The following is a 22,246-nucleotide window of genomic DNA, read 5'->3' as shown; positions in this document are numbered from 1 at the left end:
ACGTTAAATACATTGGTTTTTTGGTAAATTTCCACAACAATCATGCCTGTCCTTTTAAATGGCCTTTTAAAACATGCTTCCGGTATAAGGTAACTTCAAATTTTGTCATAGAAAATACAATGAGCATGAAAGCAACTGTGTAACATGCTTAAAAAGTATATAGAATGTTAGTAAAGTTCTTAATTTACTTGCTCACATCTAATTTACACGCTGACTACAAAAACACACGTTCCTTTCCTTCGTAACCTAACACAAACTACACAAGCCTTTAGATACCACAAAATGCACATTACTCATGTAGAAGTGTTCCTGGATAGACCCCTTACACCTTCCTCTCTTAGATTCCGTCATTACTGTTTGACCATAAAGAGCTATTTCCTTTGAGTGACCCTCGTGCACACCTATTGAGTATGAAGGTGTTGGGGGGGAGAGGGGGTGCTATCAAATTATTTTACACATGTTTTCCAGGCATGATTGGCAGCTGTTTCAACAAATAGAGGACGTTTAGATGAAAATCGCTTGTGCGTTCTAAGACATAAAGTGTAGCGCATGTGTGACACTCTTTGGTGAAACCAATGCAGTCATAGATATGTTTTAGTGGATAATTTGATCGCCAGCACTTCTGGACATCATTAAAAGGAAGAGGCTTATTTTAACTGAAGTTTATGTGGAGTTGTTTGGGTGCAGTTATGAGCTGCAAGATGAGAGATGGTTCATTGGCTTCTAGCATGGACTACGATGTTTGTATCACACATCACTGGATGTTTTCATTCAATGCTGGAAAAATTCGTAATCCTGCTACAAATTGTAATTATACATGAGAAAGCATACTATTTGTTTACAGTATTACAGCTTTTATAGCTTTACAGTATTTTTCTCAGCATACACATTTAGCTTAATAGCAATGACACTAAAAGTAATGAAGATAATATTGTTTAGCTGATAAGTTTAGCCACAAAGGGAAGGTTTGAAAGCATAGGCAGACAAACACTTCTCTAAGAGTGCGGTGGAAATTGGATCATGTACACATGTTGCTGACCTCATTTACTACCAAACTGGAAATAAAATTAGTATCAACAACAGTAAAGCTTGAAAAAACAAATGGAAATGTAACTGACAATAACACTGTTATTAGGTGCGAAACATCTCATGGAACATCCAACCTCTTGCCTCATCTCTGGTGCTACTACACCTCTTGTCTCATTACTCCAATCATCACACTGATCTGATCTTTCACTGGTTGGTTAACCTGATATTTTCATGTACTGTCAAGTTTTAGTACAATGGATATCAATGTGTGCATTTATTACATTTATAACAACCTTAATCACTATTTTACATTTTAAGAGGGGATTTTAGCATTATTCATACAGTCATTGTTGGTTTGTCCCTCGTAGTGACCTGTCTCCATGGTAACCCTGTCTCGTGTCTTTGTTTTGCTTTGCTTCCTTATTATTGTTCCAACCTTGTTTGAGTTTCCCCGCCTTTTATTAGTTTCACCTGTTCCTTGTTTCTTTCTCATTAGTCTTGTTATTTATATGCTGTGTTTTTCCCTGTTAGTTCTCTGGTCATTGTCCTAGCCCATGTCATTTGTGCATAGCTGTTTGTTCTAGCTACCACTTTCTCTAGCTTCTGTCCGTTTGTGGTTGTCCTAGCCTTCTTTATTCTAGCCTCTGTCGTGCTCACTGTTCGTAGCCTCTGTCGTGCTCACTGTTCGTAGCCTCTGTCGTGCTCATTGTTCGTAGCCTCTGTCGTTTCAGTTGTATCTCTCGGTTCTCCTGTTTTGTTTATTTCTCACTTTTTATGTTTTGCTTTTCTTTTTATATATTCTCATTCTGTTTCTGGAGCTGTTCATGTTGGCTCATGGACCTTGGACCGTTCTATGGACAATCACTATAGATTTGCCCTTAATAATTCTCGCTCTTCTCAGCATTTGCATCCATCTCGTGATCACTCTATGTTACACATATATTAGATAGATACAGCTGTCCATCCAACTTTCTCCAGAATTATAAAATGAGAGATAATCATAAAAGCAGCAACAACCAACCAAAAGAATTCAGGCTTCACAAGCTTGTAGTTTATGTGGGTGAATCAGAAATAAAGCAAGAGATCAGATGACTCATATGCAATCAATCATTGAATTTTTTACCCGGTAACCGTCAACAGTACAACAGAATTTGTCAAACTGATAGCAGCATGTTGGCAGTGGCGTACTGCAAAATTCTGAAGCCCCACTACAAGACGCAGGGTGGAGTCCCTTTAAAAGGTTTTATCATTTTTTAAAATGTACACTCCCGTCCTGGGGGCCCCTCCCCTATACCAGTGCAGGGTGGCACTATAGTTTCAAGATTAGAACATAAAAAGCAATACAGTTAATTTCTATAATTCAGTTGTTTGAACGCACAGCTCAACACATACTTCAACTAAAATATACTGTATATGAATGTTACTATGCTATAAATGTAATAATCATGTAAACCTACCTGAATAAACAATTACAGAGAACACAGGACATTGTAACGAGGTTAATTCTTTAATTCTTTGTTGGATATTCTCTGCAACAATAAAAGACATTGGAACATGAAAAAATAGATTAATACCACAAACAGAATTTTAGATTTTCTACTGTGGTAGCAGAGGCATTGTCAAGCATTGTCTGTGGAGCAGAGAGACAGTCCTAGAAGGTCATTAAAATTGCTTGTGATTAATGTGGGGTTAATGGCACCTGTGTATGGATAATGTCATTTGTAAACATTACCTGTGGGCAGCATTCAGCACACTGTAAAAATATTGAGTTCTCATCCCCTCTACTACTTTCAGGAGCCTCTTCCACTTTCACAGATGAGTCCTGTATATACCCAACTATGCCCTCACTCTGAGTCAGTCTGAGTCCTGTATATAACCAACTATGCCCTCACTCTGAGTCAGTCTGAGTCCTGTATATAACCAACTATGCCCTCACTCTGAGTCAGCCTGAGTCCTGTATATAACCATATCTGCCCTCACTCTGAGTTAGCCTGAGTCCTGTATATACCCAACTATGCCCTCACTCTGAGTCAGTCTGAGTCCTGTATATAACCAACTGTGCCCTCACTCTGAGTCAGCCTGAGTCCTGTATATAACCATATCTGCCCTCACTCTGAGTTAGCCTGAGTCCTGTATATACCCAACTATGCCCTCACTCTGAGTCAGTCTGAGTCCTGTATATACCCAACTATGCCCTCACTCTGAGTTAGCCTGAGTCCTGTATATACCCAACTATGCCCTCACGCTGAGTCAGCCTGAGTCCTGTATATACCCAACTATGCCCTCACTCTGAGTCAGCCTGAGTCCTGTATATACCCAACTATGCCCTCATTCTGAGACTGAGTTCAGCCAAAGTCCTGTATATACCCATCTCTGCCCTCACTCTGCATATTACATGGACCAGCTCTAGTTGGTCATATTCTTGTACATGTGGGAAAAAGTAATCTATTATAAAATTTGACACAGTAAATGGGAAAAGTGTCTTTTACAAGGCACGATAAATCTACAGTAAACAGTAGATTAATTATTTTAATTCATATGGAGGTGCCTATGTGAAAGCAGAATTGTGTATGTTTTTATAGCTAGACATCAATTGATAATTTAATACCAGAAAATATTTCTTAAAACGTACCTTGAAAAGTGTCTATAAATGGAGTAAAATTTAGCAGTTGAACAATCCTTAGGAGATTAGCAGCTGAACAAATGGCTACCTCAATGAAAAATCCTAAAACAAAAACAAAGTCAATTTTAAAAACAGTAATTCACATCTCGTCATAACAAAATATAGAAAATCTATGGTTTTAAAGTATTCTCAAAGCATAACCGTCGATGAGACTGTGTTACAAAACCACATTAAAAACAGTGAATGCGGTGTTTAGATGTGCTATTGTGCAGTCATATTTCAGACTGTTTGAAATTCAGGTAAACAGAGATGACAGGAGCTTATGTAACGGCCCGAGTACTGCAGGGCGAGGAGCAGGACCCACAGACTCCATCGATGTATACAAACATTTATTAACAAATGAAAACGACAACGGCACTCACATATAACGTAAATGGTGAACATGGATGTGAATACGTGCAACATTGACGATGTGAACACGAACAAGTGCAACATGAACATGATCAATTACCAACAACACTGCACACACCAGCAGGAGTTTAAATACATATAGAGAAACACTAAACTATGTGCAGGTGTGTGCTAACAAGGAAGGATGGTTACAAGACAAATACAGTGACTTCCCACTGCACGTGGCGGGCCGAACCATGTGACTAGTGGAGAGAGGAGCAGTCCGTGACAGCTTAAAGAGCTAAGGAACATAAAAATATTGTATAATATTAAACTAAGTGTTATAAATTAAGCAAAAAGTAACAAACAAACAAAAAAACAACTGAAATAATGTTATTCAAATCAACAAAACGCAGAAATTCAGCTTTAGAACGAATTTAAGAACGGTTCTTTACTTTAAGAATTAAGAATTTAAAGTTATTATAGAATGAAATAATTAAAGAGCACATTTGTACCATGTGACAATACTGAGAGTAGGGTCTATATAATATGCTTAGTTTTAAATCTGAACATACAGGGCATAGTGACTCGATCAGTAGTGTTTTGTCTTAAGGACAGAGGTGATCAGTGGCCCATTGAAATCTAAAATACATATAACTTTGGCCTTATCACATAAAAGTAATAGTAAAAACAGCTCAGTGTCATGATTTTTTCACTCTGTGAGCAGTTACAGGTCACCTGGCATTGGCTGAAATCATCAACAATAAATTTCAAGTCTTGAGACTCGGGGATGCAAGTCCAAGTCAAGTCTCAAGTCACATGATCAACACAAAATGATAAGGTTGCTGGTCACATAAACTAATGTGTATTCTCAATAGCAAAGACATGGAACAGTGCCTGAAATCTAATATTACATTTATGCTGGTGTGCAAACTAACATTAGCTAACAAAAAATGGCAGTAGGACAAGGAAGAATGTAGCTACAAAACCTAGAAACAAATTACTGTTTAAAATGAACATACTGTCCTGGGTGTTGTCTTCTCACCCCTCACTGCACCTGATTCTGGTTTCTGGTTGAGAGTATGCTGTGCGTGTGTGTGTGTGTGTGTCAGGGGGCTGAGGTTTCTGGTTGAGAATATGCGCATTTTGGCTGTTGCTTCTCACTGGGGTGTTACTGGATGTAAAAGCTGTGTGTGTTAATTATAAAGCAACCTTGGGTTCCTTGACAGGCACTATATAAATATAACTTCAACCACTCATTAATTATGCAACCTGAGCAACCTGTTTCATAAAACATAACAATAACTGTAGTTAACTTGTTTTACAAGAGCAACCAACTTTGTCAATCCAGATTTAGATACTAAAGTGATTTAGATAAAGTGATGAATAGTGTACACATTAAAATGAGATTGCATTGCATGAAACATGGAACGTTTTCATCAGCAGAGAATCCATAATAATAATCCATAACCATAAGCTACTGTGTAGATGTGAAAGATCAGGCTAAAGCAAATATAATAGAAAATAAACAGTATTGTGAGCTAGAACTAAACTGGTCTTTGTTAAGATTTGGATAAGGTTTGGATATTCAGTTAGATCATTACAGAGATCACCATGGGGGGGGGGGTTGACAGCTGTCAATCAGTCACTCAAAACAAGCAATAAATCATTTTGATGGAAGGTGTATACTACTTTCTCTCTGTCCTTCTATACTGGCCATCTCTTACTTTAGGTTCCAGCACCAGGTACTAGACCTATCTGGGTTAAGTGTTTATATTTTCTAGATAAAGTAAGGATTTTCCATCTGGCAAGGGCATGGACTGAGCTCACTTATATAAGCAGTTAAGTACATATTTATGATGATTTTAGTGCTGGATTGATCAGTTTGATACTGTTAAAAAATCTCCACGTCGCAAATATTAAATACTCTGTACACATCCTTGTACACTGAGTGATGGTGGAGGGAAAATCAAGATTATTTTTGCTGTCCTGAGAAAGCTGAGAATTATTTACATCTCTATCCTTCAGGATAGTGTTTGGAGTAGATTATCTTGCAAGCTGTCAAACTCCATTTTTGTTGGTTTGTCTGATGGTCTTTATTTCTGTTTTCCTGGAACATGTAACTTTACTTGAGTACTGACTATATATTTTTGTAATAGTAGTTTATTTATGTATTCATTGTTTATCTGCAAACAATGTTTATCTAATGCTCCATTGTTGTGGGCTAGCCAGTATATTTAAATATTTTCTTTCTATAACATATAATGGAGGGGCTCAAACCAATGGTTTGTAGGCTGTGACTTGTTTTCATAAATAAATCCTGAGACAAGTGAACAATTGTAAAGAAGGTCTCAGTGTATAGTGTAGCGTATTACAGCCATAGTCACAAAAGAAGCCAGTTTCTTCCGGGTTTATGTTTAAAGAGGTTGGTTTTAAAAGGGAACTAGGAGGGTTGTGAGGCTGGGACATCAGACCTCACTGTTGAGCCTTCTGGAGGTTGTGTGTGTCACGGAATGCTCCCCTTGCCACTGGTCACATGGTACAGCCCGCCGCGTGCAGTGGAAGTCACGTTGTATTGTTTGTAACAACACCCCCATGATGGCACACACCTGGTTTACTGTTGTGCGTCTGTGTATTTAAATCCCTGTTGGTGTGCATGTCAGTATTGGTCATTGTTTGTTCGTGTTGCTAGTCCTGTGTATTCATGTTAACCGTTTATGTTATGTGTGAGTGCCGTCATTGTAGTCGTTGTTTGTTAATAAACGTCTGTCAAAGTCGAGGGAGTCTGTGCATCCTGCTCTGGACCCTGCAGCACTCGGGCGGTTACATTCTGGGCTTAATTCAGAGTTATGGAGCCCCTGTGAGGAGCCTGTGAGAGTGTTTTCTTACAGGCTTATTGTGAAGTGAGAGGACTGGGCCCTGTGTGAAAATCTAATGGCACAGTGTATCTGACATCTGATCATTTTTATACACATCAAACCAACCAGTGGACTTGAGTGGACGGAGATGGAGACATTTGTAATCAGAGGTGCTTAGTGGCCCTGTGACCACTCGTATTAGGATATAAACGTTTATCATACATTTAAAATGATCAAATAGCAAATCTTTGCATTGATTTAAAGTGATTTTCCCCTCTAAGGGGACAAGTTGACCTAAACAATGCCAACAAAATGCCCCCTACAGTGTAACAGACCATGTCACTGTAGGGTCAAGGATTCAGGCATGTACCATTCTCTTGGCCAAACATTCACTTGCCAATCATCAAGAATATGGTGAAAGATGACATCACTTTTCTCTGCATCAGTGACCACAGAGCAGTGTGTTTTTGCACCACTGAACTCATTCATTTTTGTAATGAAGGTTTGATCACCAATACAAAATGTGGGACTGTTAGTTTCTGTGTTTATCATTGTTCTATTCACAGTCAGGCAGTAGGGCTTCTCCATTTTAATTGCACTGTTTAGCAGGAATAGACGCTACCGTGTTTCTGATTAATCGATATCAACTATCGAGACCATCCCCAATATTGCACATATCCTTAACACCTCAGATTAGAACTGTATACAGAGTGCACAGAAAGCATAAGAGAACACTACAGCATGTCCTCAGATGTTGCTGCTGTTCTCTATTTCTATTGGCCAACCTGCAAAACAATTTTTCTTCATTAGTCTACTTGTTGCTGGTGTTCACTGTAAAGATCCTGAGGTAACTGACATAGTGAGTTATGAGTATCATAAGTTTTTGCATTGAGAAGCGCTGTGGACAAAGATGCAGACCAGGTGTTGCATTCAGTTCAGCTGCCCCTCAAATTCACGTCCCCTTTAAGAAATCAAGTCCTCAGGCACACGTTCACTGCAAGGAAATTAATGCTGGGACTGAAGGGATCAGTATTGAACAATACAAGAAGTATCAGCACTATGGTGTAAAATATTCTTGTAGTACGACTGATTAAAAAGGTCATTTGTTTCACTGGAACACTTATTTTGACAGAAAAGGTCACTTTCAAGCAGCTGTTACGGGTAAAATGGCATAAATGAAAATGTTCAGAAAAAGTCTTTGACTTTGCTGCTGCCATCTGACTTCCCATGTGTTGTTCTTTTTCTAAATTGGAACTGGAATCCCGATTCTGCAAATGGAATCCCACTTGCAATGCATTCACCTGAGCTGAATATGTTGGCAAACATTGGTGAGGACAAACCCCTCTTCCTCCTGTTCTCAGATCACCAGAATGTACTGTGAGTGGGAGCACCACCGCCATGTCATTGGCAAATATATTCGACAGGGCAGGTTGTCACCCCATGGAACAGACCGGAACTGCAGTGGCCCTCTTAAAAATGAGCAGTTCTCAGGAAAATCTAGGGTGTAGTCATTTGTGTAAACTGGGTGCCTGAGAGGTAAAAAATATATTGGAAGTAAAATGATGACTTTGTGCTTATGGTGGTGAGGCTGAGAAGCATTCTCCACAGGTGATGTAGGCTAGGGTGTAGAAATGTAAGCTACCATGTAGGGGAATTCAGTTATGATAATGCCTTGAACCCATTTCCAAGCGATAGCGTTTTTTACAGTTGTAGTTGTCTGTCATAGCTAACCTGTCTATCATAGCACCAAGTTTATCCTAATGATTTGATAGCATTATGTATCTGTTACACCATTCCTGGGGATGGTAGCATTTGAATACATCTGGGTATATGGTACCAGGATTCAGTTTGTGTCTGCTACTTGAGTAGATGGTACCAGCAAAGAGATTAGAAATTGTTTGTTGCATTCAACTTAACAGAGAATGGAAATCATGAAAAACAGAGCAGTCTGTTAGACAGGTTAGACCGCATTTTTACAGTTCAGTAGAATGAGTGTGAAGTCCATCAAATACTGCTACACTAGGTACATTTAAAAAACTGAATTGCAGAACGGGCGTACAGATTTTTTCTCCAATATTTTCAATTTAGAAAAGAAATCCAGGAGTCTAACAAAGCACATCCAGATAATCCAGGGTTTGTGACTAAATTTCAGCTTCATAAAACTCAATAAACGCAACTGTGGTCTACTCGTTTTTCACTCGATTAGCAAAAACGTTCTTTGTTAATGTATGTTTAGATACTGAAGTTAGGATTAATCGTGCATGAACATAAAAGCATGATATCTGTAATGAACAGCCAATCGTGTGAAACACTAAGTGGAGGCACAAAAGGCAAAAAGCAACACTGACTTCTGAAGAAAAAGGAGGGCCATTTCCTTAGAATGCTGAAAATTCAGAAATGACAGAAAATTCAGGGTTGGATCAAAGTTGTCGAAGCAATAACTTCTGCTTCAGGACAGACCCCACGTCTATCTCCAACTTATCAAAACATCAGTCTGAACACCAGTTCCATTACCAAGAGAGCCCAGCAACATCTTTACTTCCTTCGGAAGCTGAGGAAAGCTCATCGCCCATCACCCATCCTCACTACCTTCTATAGGGGTACTATAGAGAGCATCCTGAGCAGCTGCATCACTACATGGTTTTGGAACTGCACCATCTATGACCGAAAGACCCTTCAGAGAATAGTGAGAACAGCTGAGAAGATCATTGGGGTCTCTCTTCCCTCCATCACAGACATCTACACAACACATTGCCTCCGTAAAGCCACCAGCATTGTGGGAGATCCCACACGCCCCTCACATAAACTGTTCATCCTTTTGCCATCTGGAAGAAGGTACCACAACATCCGGTCCGTCACCTCTAGACTGTGCAACAGTTTCTTCCCAGAAGCCATCAGACTCCTGAACTCTGGTTAATTCCAACAAATGGACACTTCTATACACACACACATACACACATGCTTATACAGTCATGCACGTGTGCACACACGCACACACACATACATACATATCCATACACACACATACGCATTGTTTTTGTATCAGACTAATTGCTGAAGTCAAACTTCACACACATATATTCACTCCTTTTGCACTCTTGCACATTATTCCTACTTGCTGCTAGAGTACTCCACTAAATCAGCACTGTACTTTGAACTGTTCTGGCTGCTACTGGTGACTGCTATGTTCAGTATAGCATGTCACTGACTCCTATGCACAACCCACTTTACATATTCCCAGTACTGCGTACTGGTAAAAATAAATGCACTGTCTATTGGTCCTGTCCTGTATTTATTTATTGTATAACATATTGCACTGTAGAGTGTTGTCTGTTGCACTTGTTTTGTTTTATGTTGCACCATGGTCCGGGAGGAACATTGCTTCGTTTTTGCTGTGTACTTGTATATAGATGAAATGACAATAAAAGCCTTTTGAACATTTTGAATTTAACAATAGCACTGCGGCTATTAACTTGGTCAGTGTTTCCAAACACTACACAATGAAACTGCAAAAAGTCAGTTAAATACTTACCCTCAAGTTGTCCCCACAGGATGAAGGCAAGAAACATAACAATGTTTGGAAAAAAGACGAGGACATGCTGTATTTTTATCATGTGGTTATCTGAAGAGATTAAGAAGAACTGTATTTAAGTTCCCTGCAGTATAAGAAAACTTCATTACCAAAAACATCAACAGTATTTAGATGAAGATCTCACGTACCATCCAGTTTTAGACACGTCCATGGTATGCAGACAAGTAGAAGGGAAATTCCACATAAACAAACAAAAGCACAGAGAAACAACTCCAGTTTGTGGATGGCAGAGAAACCTGTGGCAAAGACACATAATTACTTGTATTTAACTGTATGTGAAATGTATTTGTTCAGTGTACAAAGTCTAATTCACTGTAGGTCCCTGTAAAAAGAGCATGTAATAATATAATAAAGTATACAAGAAAATAAAAATATAAAACAACATTTAAAGGAATTTGATAAAATGGCAATAATTTAACAGTATATAAAATTAATAAAACAAGACAAACCAACAATGTAGGTCTCAGTGAGTTGTCCATTAAACATAATAAAATAATAAATAGATTAAAAGATCAAAGATGCACTTTTGCATCCAGCTAAATGTCATTCCAACTTAAAAGGAAATATATTCTTATCAAATTCTGTTGATCTTTTGATCTATGAGGAGCACATGGCACAAGGCAGGAATCCGCTCTTGATAGTGTACACACACACACACACACACACACACACACACACACACACACACACAAAGAGCAACAGTCCATTACAAGGTACATGCAGATGAACACACTCCTCACACAAGGCCAATTTAGAGATACCAATCAAGCTCACATGCACATTTTTGGAATGTGGAAGGAAACTCCACATAGACACAGAGAGAACACGTAAATTCCACACAGACACAGGGAGAACACATAAAATGAACACAGACACGGGGAGAACACGTGAACTCCACACAGACACAGCGAGAACACAACAACTCCACACAGACAAAGGCCTGACAATAGTCCCAAGAATCCTGAAAGTACACATGGTCTCTTGCAGTTTTTTTTAGGAAAAGTGAACATGCCAGATTCTTATTTATTGATTTCTCCTCAGTTTCCAATACTGTCTAACCACACGTGTTAGTTAGGAAAAGAACATTTTTGATTGTCATAACTAAATGGATAATTCCCTCAAACAATTACATTAATATTTATTTGTTTTGCTCATATTAATTTAATGGTGCCATTAATTTTGCACTTTAGGTATTTGAGCACATTCGCTGTTTATAGTTCCTTTTTAAAAATGGAAAATTGACTAAATAATTATGTCTTTTGACACCTGGTCACACCTTTTGGGGTTTTTAAACAGAGTATTTAAAAGAAGCCATTATGGTTTGCTTAATTCATTTTTCTCAGTGTATCTTTCTGTAAACGCGGGTTTGACATCTAAAGCTATCAGCAAAGTTCATCATGGCCTGAGTTTTCATCACTTAGAATGTTGACAAGTATACCTTGCATATTACTAGATTACCAAATTTGAAAGGACATAATGGAAACATGTTTCTTTATAAAAAATCTAATATCATATTTTCAGAAACTTCTTGCCATTAGTTATTTAGTTCTGTTCATCTTTGTTTAGACAAATGTGGAATGTCAGGCCCCATTCCTGTACATCCCTGCTACCATGGAGATGTTAACTTACCCAACTGCAGTACTTCCACAGATGTGTTAGCTGAGAACGCCTCATGGAGAACTTCACATATATACAGGCCTTTGTCTTCAGTTTGGATGTTCTTCAGTCTAAGTGAGAAGTTTCCTCTGTGGATTTCCTCAGAGCTGAAAAGCTCAACTCTGTCTATATATCTCTCATTAGTTGACTCTGGTTGAATTTCACCCTCTACAAAGAGCAATACTACAATATCTTGATCCATTTTTTTCCATGAGACCTGTTCAAGCTCCTCTGGGGGGATGTGGGAGTGTACAGAGCAGTTCAGAGTGGTGTCCCCCCCCACATATGGAGACACAGCCTGTCCTCCAGACACAGTTAAATACTCTGAAAAAATATATAAAACATTTGATATATTTCAGTTCAGCATTTCATTTTAAAACCTCAGGTCAGATAGTAAAATTTTATAATACATTCAGCAAAGTCTAATAAACATCATGTGATATAAATAAACAAGTGAAATAATGTCTAGAGCAGAATTAAATCAAAATTATTTTCCCACAGAACACTCAATCTGTATGACAAAACAGTGTTAATTCACCCACCACTCATCTTTACTTCAATCAAAGTTTCATTAGATTCCTGGTTTCTGTAAACAACACACTTGTAAACTCCTGTATCCATAATGGTCACATCTGTTAGTAAGAGTGAGAAGTTTCCATGGGCGATGTCCTCAGTAAAGAAATGTGCCCTATCATGGTAAGCCTGGTCCTGAGACTCTGATCGACTCTCTCCATCTTGGAACAAATGCACTAAAGTTTCAGGGTCTGTTCTTCTCCACTCCACTTCCAGCTCTTCCAGTGGTATGGGAGTTTGAACATAACAGGGCAGCATCACAGAGCCTCCAAGCTGGACAGCCACAGGACCAGAGGGGCCCAATACACTGAACCCTAAAATAAATAGAAACATTGGTAAAGGAGTAATAGTTTTAGATTTGCATTTCAAAAAAAGAGATTTGGAGTTCAAAATAAACGATCTTGCTCCACTGGCTGTGTGCACTGTAACTGCACATAAAAACAAGTCGAAACGATTTTTTTTTTTTTTTTGGCTAGACACGCCTAGTCGTTGTTCTTATACAAGGTCAGCAAGTCACGTTTAATCCCATGTTCTCCTAGAATTATAAAAGATAGTAACCTCAATTTGAATAATACCGTACATCTGTTATTGTGTGAAAATATACTGACCTTAAGAATTTTGAGCATCAAAGTGCCGCAATCGACACTTTTTTGGTACGCATATTTAGCGATTAAAATTATTCATTTTTAAATGTATCGCTTTTAAAATATATTTCTTCCAGCGACCAGGTGTTTGTGTGGTTTTATTTCTAATCAAGAGTTTAAACGGGAAAGTAATCAGTATCGTTTACTTCGCTACGTTTAAATTACGCATTGGGCGCCATTTAAATCGACAGAACTTTAACAAACTAACGTAACTATAACAAACTAAAAATAACAATATTTAAATCAAAGCCTACCTTTACAGACGTGAACGGCGTTTGAGAGGAAAAAGTAAAGAATTGTGCCAATCTTCATGTTTGGAAAATGTTTTACCGTAAGATATGAGAACAGTTTTACTTTCACTTCCACATGTATGCGGAACAGTTGATGCCATACAGTTGTCGATTTTAACCAATCATATAACAGCAATTCGTGGCGAATCAACCTTTATTGAGCCAATCATTAACAGAAATTACTTGTTTATCTTTACTAACGTTACATTATTCACATAGTCAATCCAAAATGGTGTTTATGCATTGGACATTTTAAATGTTAGGATGCATGTTAAAATTATTTCAGAAGACACTACGAAGTAGTGGTACTTTAGTGGTACGAAGACACTAAAGACATTAAAGATATGAAGATAAAAGACAGTGAGGTGCTCATTGGAAATAATGATAGGCTTAGAAATGCAACGAATAAGTCCGTGTGACTGTACAGTTTAGGCTTATAAAGGCATTCCTGTCATGTCACATGAGCAATCGACCCACGCTCCACCCTTCATTAATGTCTGTTGTGCAGGCTGTGGATATGAAGAGTTATGGACAACCACCAAACTGATACGAGGCTGTAGCTGGCTTCTTACTCATCTTTTTCTTATTCAAATGTCAAATTTTATAATTCCGTGTCAGTTAATATATTTACGAATTTTGACAATTCCTAATTTATGAGAAGACACAAGTACAGTGTCTGATTGCAATTATATATACTTTATGTGCTTTTATCTGCTGACTGTGACTCTTAAATCAGAGTTATCTGTCACAGACATGGCAAGAAGTGTAGTACTGTACCACAATCCTGAAAGAAAAGAATATGTATTGTTTGTTGTGACATTTTGAATATAGATTATGAGCATTTATGCTCACTGGCCAACTGTGAGAGCATGTTATGGAAGCTCTGCACAAATGTTTTCTGTTAAATCTGACAATGTTATAAGAGAACAGACATGGTAGAACAAAAAAGGCCTGTCTCTCCAGGCATTTCTTTACTGTGACATGAGTATGGGCCCAAACATAACTACAGGGTCAGACAGCAATTTGGATCTTGTTGGTGTACCTTTATTTCCTGATTCTCTATTAAATTGGACAAAACATTATGAGAATAAATATAACAAACCAACAGAAACATAAATGATAAGAAATACTACTGTGTGTGAGAACTGAGAGCAAGAGCTGATTGGATTTCCTGCTTATTTGTAGTCTCTTATTGATCAAAGTCTGTTGAATCTGGCACAAAGGCATCAGTGTGAAGGTTTGCTGATCGGTATGTTGAACACCTTCAGACCAACATAATTAATAAACTGTCTTTCCAGTGGCAAGTGTTTATGAACATTACATTAATGGCATATCTGTTTGTATTGCCAGTGGGTTTCCAGATAAACAGGATGTTTTGAACAGAGGTCCTTCATCAGCTGTGCATGCAAAGTGTTTCTGAATTTCTAGGATGATGAACCAGTTTATATTTTAAAAAGTAGATGTTTGAATCATAACATTCGAGGGGTTCTAAAGTTCCAGCTCTTGAATATGCATGGAATATAGCACATCCTGGCATGAGGATAACCTTATTGGAGGTTTCAGTGAAACCTAGACTCTCAGTTGTATGTGCAATATAACTCTTCACATTCCAAGGCCTGCAAAACTCCCCTTACTCACAGCTATTAAGACTTAAGAACATTTGCACTGAGAATGAAAACTTTGCTTATGTTTTACCTGTTCAGAGAGTTGATGCACTGACCTATAAACAATCTGCTGTTAAGACTACAGACTAAGACTGTTAAGACTGCTGTTTGGTGCTGACATATCACTCGCGCTCCCCACCTACAGCACAGGCTCACTGACACTCCACACCTGCAGCACAGGCTCACTGACTCTCCCCACCTGCTGCAGAGGCTCACTGACACTCCACACCTACAGCAGAGATCCCCCCATGTCTCCTATCACCAGAGGTGTCAGGCACCTCTCATTTGAGGGGGCACAAACAGACTATAGACAAAATAAAAAACAACACATAAGCAATTTTATAAATATAAAGCTTTACTAAATTATGAACATATATATACATATACAAAAGAACACATACACCCAAGAAGCTGTGTATACATGCGTGTACACAAACAACAGAGATGAAGTGAAAGACGCTAATCCCTGAAGTTTAAAGTCTTGCAATCCTTTTCACTTTCAGTGTTCAGTCAGTAGAAATGACTGATGTGTTCAGTCAGTAGAAATGATGATGTTCATAATTTGCTGTTGCATGATTACTGGTTAAGACATAAACCCCCTTTTTTTAACTTTTTAAATGTGTTTAAGAAATGACATCAAAATCAGTTGTGATCTCGCAATGCAATCATATGATACAAATTAATTATACAATTTTAAAAGGGGGGGGGGGGAATACCACTGCCAAGACAGAACACCTCCTGCACATGAGAAAGAACAGTGAGACTGCAGCTGGAATCCACCAGTAGCAGAATGTAACATGGACATGCTGTGTGGTCCAGCTGTGGACATGTGGAATATGATCATAGCTAAACTGCATCACACAGTATGTTAGCAGATATGAAAGTACCTAAAACCAGTATAAGAAACCAACAAACTGGTATATGCTGCTGCAGTAGTCATGGTTGAGAACCTTGACTATAAAATACAAACCATGACAAGGAAGACAACTTGGATGGAAGTCAACATCTGACAGAGCTCCAGAAGGGCATAAAGATGAAAGATGGTGTCTGACTATGGAAGATATACAATGGGTGACCTATAACGGAGGCTCTAAAGTCTGCTAAACTGGTGAACACCACTGGTACCAAGACTGCAGAGATACTCAAAAGAAACACCAGCTAAAAAACTAAAAAGTGCACTCTCAGTCAGAATTCAGCACAACTCTGACTGTGGATCCACCCAGAGCTGAAAGAGAACAGTACTGGAAGAACATATGGGAGAATGAATCATAAGATAACACTGGTGCTCAGTGATTAAACAGGGAAAACTTAAATCTGAGCAGGGCAGTGGGGACCCGTGTAAGCATTACTCTACTGTTAAAAAATTCTGTAATTAATAATAAATGCCAAAGCAAACAAACAGACACTTCAGATGTCATTGCTACCCTCATTGGTTTTGTCCACATTTTGTGAGCCTCACTACACACTGGGTCCTCCTAGTACGTAATAAAGCTGACAGGTGATTGGATTTGGATGTTTAGTACTTTCACTCCATTGGTCAGCTGCTCAAACAGCCATTATCTAAGGCCTTCACATATATATATATATATATATATATATATATATATATATATATATATATATATATAATTTTTTTTATTTTAATTTTTTTTTAAACAGCTTTTTCTATGTGTTTTGGCTTTTCTCTACTTGCAAAGACTGCATAGCTCCTTCCATGATAAAGATATTCAGAAACTCAGTTTACAGTGTTGTCATGTAGACAGGGAAAATAAATTTTTGGCTTCATAAAGAGTGTGTGCTGTTATCCTTTTTGCAATGGTGGATGTAGCCAAAATAGCACTGGTTTTAACATTGGTAACAGGACTTGTTACAAATTTACACATAAATATACAGTTATTCTGTTCTAGTGTGAGACTGAGGAGAAACTCCACTTCAAGGAGGAAAACCTCCATTTAAAAAATACCCTGTGCATGCGGACTAGGGCTAATGCCTCCAGTGGTGGAAGCAGGCCATCTCATCTTCAAGCTTCTCATAACGTACTTGACCCCTCTCTCCATGGCAACGCAGACATTCATTCCAGGGGAAGGCTTTTCTGCAGGTCATGAATCTGTCATGTGACCACCCTAGAGACAGTATGAATAATATGCTTAATTTATTAATAACATACATTCTTCTTATTTATTTTACATTCATCTTTAGACATTAACAGTTCATCAGTTGACTACAGTGGTCCCAAAATTACAGTGGTAAAATTCTTGTGATGAAACATCCCATTTGTAATATGTTTACGCATTGACATTGTAATATGCATTGACATAGTGAGTCAAGGAGACCACAGTTACTTGGTGAGAGAGGCAAATAAATCTGATTATCATCTGCAAAGCTCTGGTAAGATATTCCAGAGTCTTGGACTAAATGGAAAAAAGCATTTTAACAGAACAGAACCCTGGGGGACCCCACATCTGCTCAAAATGTGTCCATTTCAACAAAGTAATTCAGGTTTGTTCCTGAGGTTTGTTCCTCATTGACAAGTCTATATAAAAGTACTTTACTTGATGGTGGCAAAGGCAGAACTGAGATAAAGTAATAGAAGCACAAATGTTTTTCTAGAATTTAAATGGATGTCATTAATCACAAAATGTATGCTGAACTAAAATTAGAACTACATGCATTCAGCTGGAGGCAAGACCATCAAATGTCCCTACTCTAAGGATGACTTTGAAGATGATTCTGATACATTTTTATACACAATAATTGTTTTTTATCTGTGGTTAATGTAAACCATGTGACTTCTCTGGCTCCTAATCCAGGGCCCTTTGACTCTCCCATGTTGCATAGACATAAATGTGATATCAGCAAAGATCAAAGGTTACATCACTTCAGTTTGCCCTTACACAATGCAAACATGTAACTCATGCAAACAGTCTGGTTTTACACTTAATGTCATATGGTGTGACACTGGGTCATCTGTGTGAGCAGCACCCTGCCCATACACATTCTAGCACTTATCTTCTCTTAAAACTTGCAAATAAACTAGGCTGTGTTTAACAGCGCATTTGGAACCATTGTGATAAATGAGGCCCTACCTCTGCTAAAACTCTTATTTACCCCCTGACTGTGTTTGTTTGTTTTTTTGTTTGTTTTTTGTTAGTGTTTGTTTGTTTTTGTCAGAATTACACTTCTATAGCCGTATATCAGAAACAGTGACTGTGCCTTCCATGATTAAAACGCTACAGATGTTTATGTAAGTATGCCTTGCATGATGCACTACATACGTCTGTGTTTACTGTAGTGTGTGTGAAGAATGTGAGTGTGGGATATCCTACCTCTGCAGGATCCTGTGATATTGAGTCCTCTACACGGTTCAGTTGTATTGCATTTAGCTCTTCTTCTTCATTTTCTTCTTTATGAACTTTTTTGGCTGTGTTTTAGGCAAAATTTGAAGTTGAAATTATACATCTACTATAAACCAGTTGTTTTGATGTCCTACAGTAGTTTGAAATAAAAATGTAATTCATTCTAGTTGTTAGCAATTTTACATAAATGCAATTTTAAATGAGAAACACATAGTGTTATGTAGTAGTATGGGGCTGTTTTAAGATGGCATGTGCAACTGGCTGTTATGATGCTCTGTTGATAAAAGGGCTCGGTAATACACACCAGTCTGAGCTACCACAGTGGGGTCCATTAAGATTCATTAACCAGTTCAAGATGTTTTTACATCAACAAATGCTGGACACCTCTTCAATACTGAATACATGGGTCTGATTAGTGAAATAGCTGAATCAGATTACTGAACAGCTGGACCTGATTACACTGTCAGATTACTGAATGTCTTAGTCTGATTACTGATTGCTTGGCCTGATTGTTAAATATTTCTTTATCTGATCAGTGAAACACCTGAGCCTGATTAGTGCAACACTAAGGTGTTACACTAGACACACTAGGAAATGACTCCTGCAAAACAATCTCATAAACTGGAACAGACCATCTTATGCCCACTAGATCTTCTGTGATTATTTGTTTTGATGTTTCTGTGACTGTCTCCACCTACCTTTTTGTTTTGATAACTCCAGTACAAAGATTGCAATAATATAGCCAATGGCAAAGACCCATTCAAATGGAAGGAGAACCACTTGGAGATCTTCCATTGTTCGTTTACCATTTCCTAATGATTATAAACAAAAGAGGAAATGGAGTCCCTAATCAGTACTTTTCAATAATGCTAATGAAAAAATGAACTAATTATTCTACTATGATGAAGGTTAATATTGCAGAGTATTGTTAAAAATTTTACCATTGCAATGTGTGTGTTGGAAGTAAAAAGGAACTGTTATGTACACTGGCAGTCAAAAACCCTGTTACATGTGTCACACACTGATGTTGAGTAACCAGTACTGATGGGTTTAAAGAAATGTCCCTTCTGTTTACTTAAAGGATTTAAATTTTAAGAATAAGACAACTGCCTTTGGGAACTTGTATAAAAAAGCTGTTCTTGCTTTACTGGCAGCAGAGACAAAATGGCTTCAATATTTAGAATAAACCAGAAAAATTGTGTTTGCAAAGGAAGTTATATTCATTACAAGAAACTGTTACTAGAGCTGCAGCCAGGACAGTGTGAGTGGGATTTTAACAAAGCCCACAGAGAGTGGATCATTAAAAGGAAGATTCCACTGGGTATGTTAGTCTGGATGGGTTTAATACTGCTCCTCAGATCCAGGTTTCAATATCTATCACCAAATGAAACCTGAGAGAAGCTGAGGTATCTGTTTATGAGAAGGAAACCAATGCTCAGACACACACAAATGATTTGATCTGGATTTTTCCAGTGAACACACAGACTGGTTCGTCTGGATTTTTGCAGTGAACACACAGAGAGATTGTGTGGACAGTATTAAAGACTGTGTACAATGCAGTTTCTTTAGATCAGTTAGATAAAGTAAAACATGAAAGCTGTTAACAATAAGTGCTCAAGGATAGAAAAGGACCTATCAAATACTGAAAAATACCTTTGGTTGTCCTAGTATTTTTAAGCAATCCAGTTCTTGTACTATGAATTCACACAATCCACAATTTACTTTAGTTAATAAATGATAGTTTGTTGATAGTAGAAACATTTCTGGCAAGGCAATGTTTACTTACGTGCTGACAGGATCAGCTCTGCTGATAGTGTTATGGAGTTTATCAAAAAGAGAACTGCTGTTGCACACATACACAATTTAAATACCAGAGCTGTAATACAAGACCAAAAAAAGAGAGGTCCCAAATACAATCCAGAATTCAACATACAACAATTAACTGTCCACAATACAGTTTGAAAAGGCAGTATTCAGAATACAGATACTTTATGCATTTTTAGGAGAATATCTCAGCAATAATAGCAGCAAATGGTCTACTAATGCATTTCCTATATGATAAGCCCAGTCATGGCTATTTATAATATATTTGACAAAAAAATCAGATTTATAATGAAGTATGTAGGCAAAAACCATTTTACTGAGCAGAAACTGGGAGGGAAAATCAAAGCTGACTACTGCTAATCTTTTCATATTGAGTGACTGGCCTTCTTAATAAATTCACCATTCAATGGCTAATAAATTCACCATTAAAAAGCACTAAGTAAGAAAACTTTCATTTTCTAACATTGACCAAAAGTGTGACAATTAATACTGACAGTACAGCACAGCCAATTCACTTATGCTTTTTTAAAATGTATCTGAATGTATTTTGAACAGGTTATTATTTTTATGCATTTTAAAAGAATATGTTACTAAGTACATTTGGGACAGTGTGTTCTGAATTCAGCCCATGCATGGCTTCAGGTGAAACAGGACAATTCTGGTTATTTAAATGGGGCAGTGCTGGCACTAGATCTGTGAGTGCTCAGAGCATCACTAAAACAGCAGGGAGAAAAGGGCTCACAGACAGAAGTTTCCAGCACACTGTCTGGTGTTTTAGTCTGTTTTATAGAACACCTCTTTTCATTAGTGCAGTACAGTAAAAAGCACAGCTTTATAGTGCAGGCATACTTGGGATGGAAGCATACATATTGAAACACTTAGCAGGGGTCAGGATGGACCGTGGGCCCAGACAGTGATGTTTTGAGACACAGACACACAAACACACACACATCATACAGAACAGCAGTGCTGCCCTGTAACTCACACATATCAGACTGAAGAGCAGTGCTACCCTTTAACTGTCTCTCACTCACACACACACACACACACACACACACACAAACACACACACACACACACACACACACACACACACACACATCAGACAGAACAGCAGTGCTGCCCTGTAACTCACACATATCAGACTGAAGAGCAGTGCTACCCTTTAACTCTCTCTCACTCACACACACACACACACACACACACACACACACACACACACACACACACACATCAGACAGGACAGCAGTGCTGCCATGTAACTCAAACTCATCAGACAGAACAGCAGTGTAACACACACACACACACACACACACACACACACATCAAATAGAACAACAGTACTACCTTATAACTCACACACATAAGACAGAACAGCAGTGTAAGACACACACACACACACACGTCACACAGAACAGCAGTGCTGCCCTGTAAGTCACACACATCAGACAGAACAGCAGTGTAACACACACACACACACACACACACACACATCATACAGAACAGCAGTGCTGCCCTGTAACTCACACACACACACACTTCAGACAGAACAGCGGTGTAACACACACACACCAGACAGAACAGCAGTGCTGCCATGTAACTCAAACTCATCAGACAGAACATGAGTGTAACACACACACACACACACACACACACACACACACACATCAAACAGAACAACAGTACTGCCTTATAACTCAGAAACATCAGACAGAACAGCAGTGCTACCCTATAACTCACACACATC

General features: G+C 38.2%; 2 protein-coding genes across 6 annotated transcripts in view; both read right to left on the bottom strand.

Annotated features, from left to right (window-relative positions):
- Positions 1–13,763, bottom strand: part of LOC113567751 (uncharacterized) — a 29,200-nt gene extending 15,437 nt beyond the window's left edge. The window contains exons 1-7 of one of the 2 annotated variants that reach the window (XM_081698342.1): positions 13,620–13,763; positions 12,691–13,035; positions 12,122–12,472; positions 10,621–10,728; positions 10,433–10,522; positions 3,662–3,754; positions 2,487–2,558 (exon numbers count right to left, since the gene is read on the bottom strand). In XM_081698342.1, coding sequence (XP_081554468.1) covers positions 2,487–2,558; positions 3,662–3,754; positions 10,433–10,522; positions 10,621–10,728; positions 12,122–12,472; positions 12,691–13,035; positions 13,620–13,677 — 1,117 coding nt within the window. In that variant the 5' untranslated portion in view covers positions 13,678–13,763. The remainder of the gene's footprint in view (positions 1–2,486; positions 2,559–3,661; positions 3,755–10,432; positions 10,523–10,620; positions 10,729–12,121; positions 12,473–12,690; positions 13,036–13,619) is intronic. The other variant, XM_081698343.1, reaches the window with a different exon arrangement.
- Positions 13,764–15,662: 1,899 nt separating this feature from the next.
- The window catches only part of LOC145651410 (uncharacterized), a 43,349-nt gene continuing 36,765 nt past the window's right edge, over positions 15,663–22,246 (bottom strand). For 3 of the 4 annotated variants that reach the window (XM_081698345.1, XM_081698346.1, XM_081698347.1), the window contains 4 exons: positions 20,462–20,551; positions 19,374–19,487; positions 18,646–18,740; positions 15,663–17,442 (listed from right to left, as the gene is read on the bottom strand). In XM_081698345.1, the coding sequence (XP_081554471.1) occupies positions 17,419–17,442; positions 18,646–18,740; positions 19,374–19,487; positions 20,462–20,551 (323 nt within the window). In that variant the 3' untranslated portion in view covers positions 15,663–17,418. Of the gene's footprint in view, positions 17,443–18,645; positions 18,741–19,373; positions 19,488–20,328; positions 20,370–20,461; positions 20,552–22,246 lie in introns of all 4 variants that reach the window. The other variant, XR_014117363.1, reaches the window with a different exon arrangement.

The sequence above is a fragment of the Electrophorus electricus genome, chromosome 15, assembly GCF_041902795.1.
Source record: "Electrophorus electricus isolate QZ-2024a chromosome 15, ASM4190279v1, whole genome shotgun sequence".
Classification (NCBI taxonomy): Eukaryota; Metazoa; Chordata; class Actinopteri; order Gymnotiformes; family Gymnotidae; genus Electrophorus; species Electrophorus electricus.
Note: the sequence above shows the minus strand (reverse complement) of the source record. Positions and strands in the feature narration are given on the sequence as shown.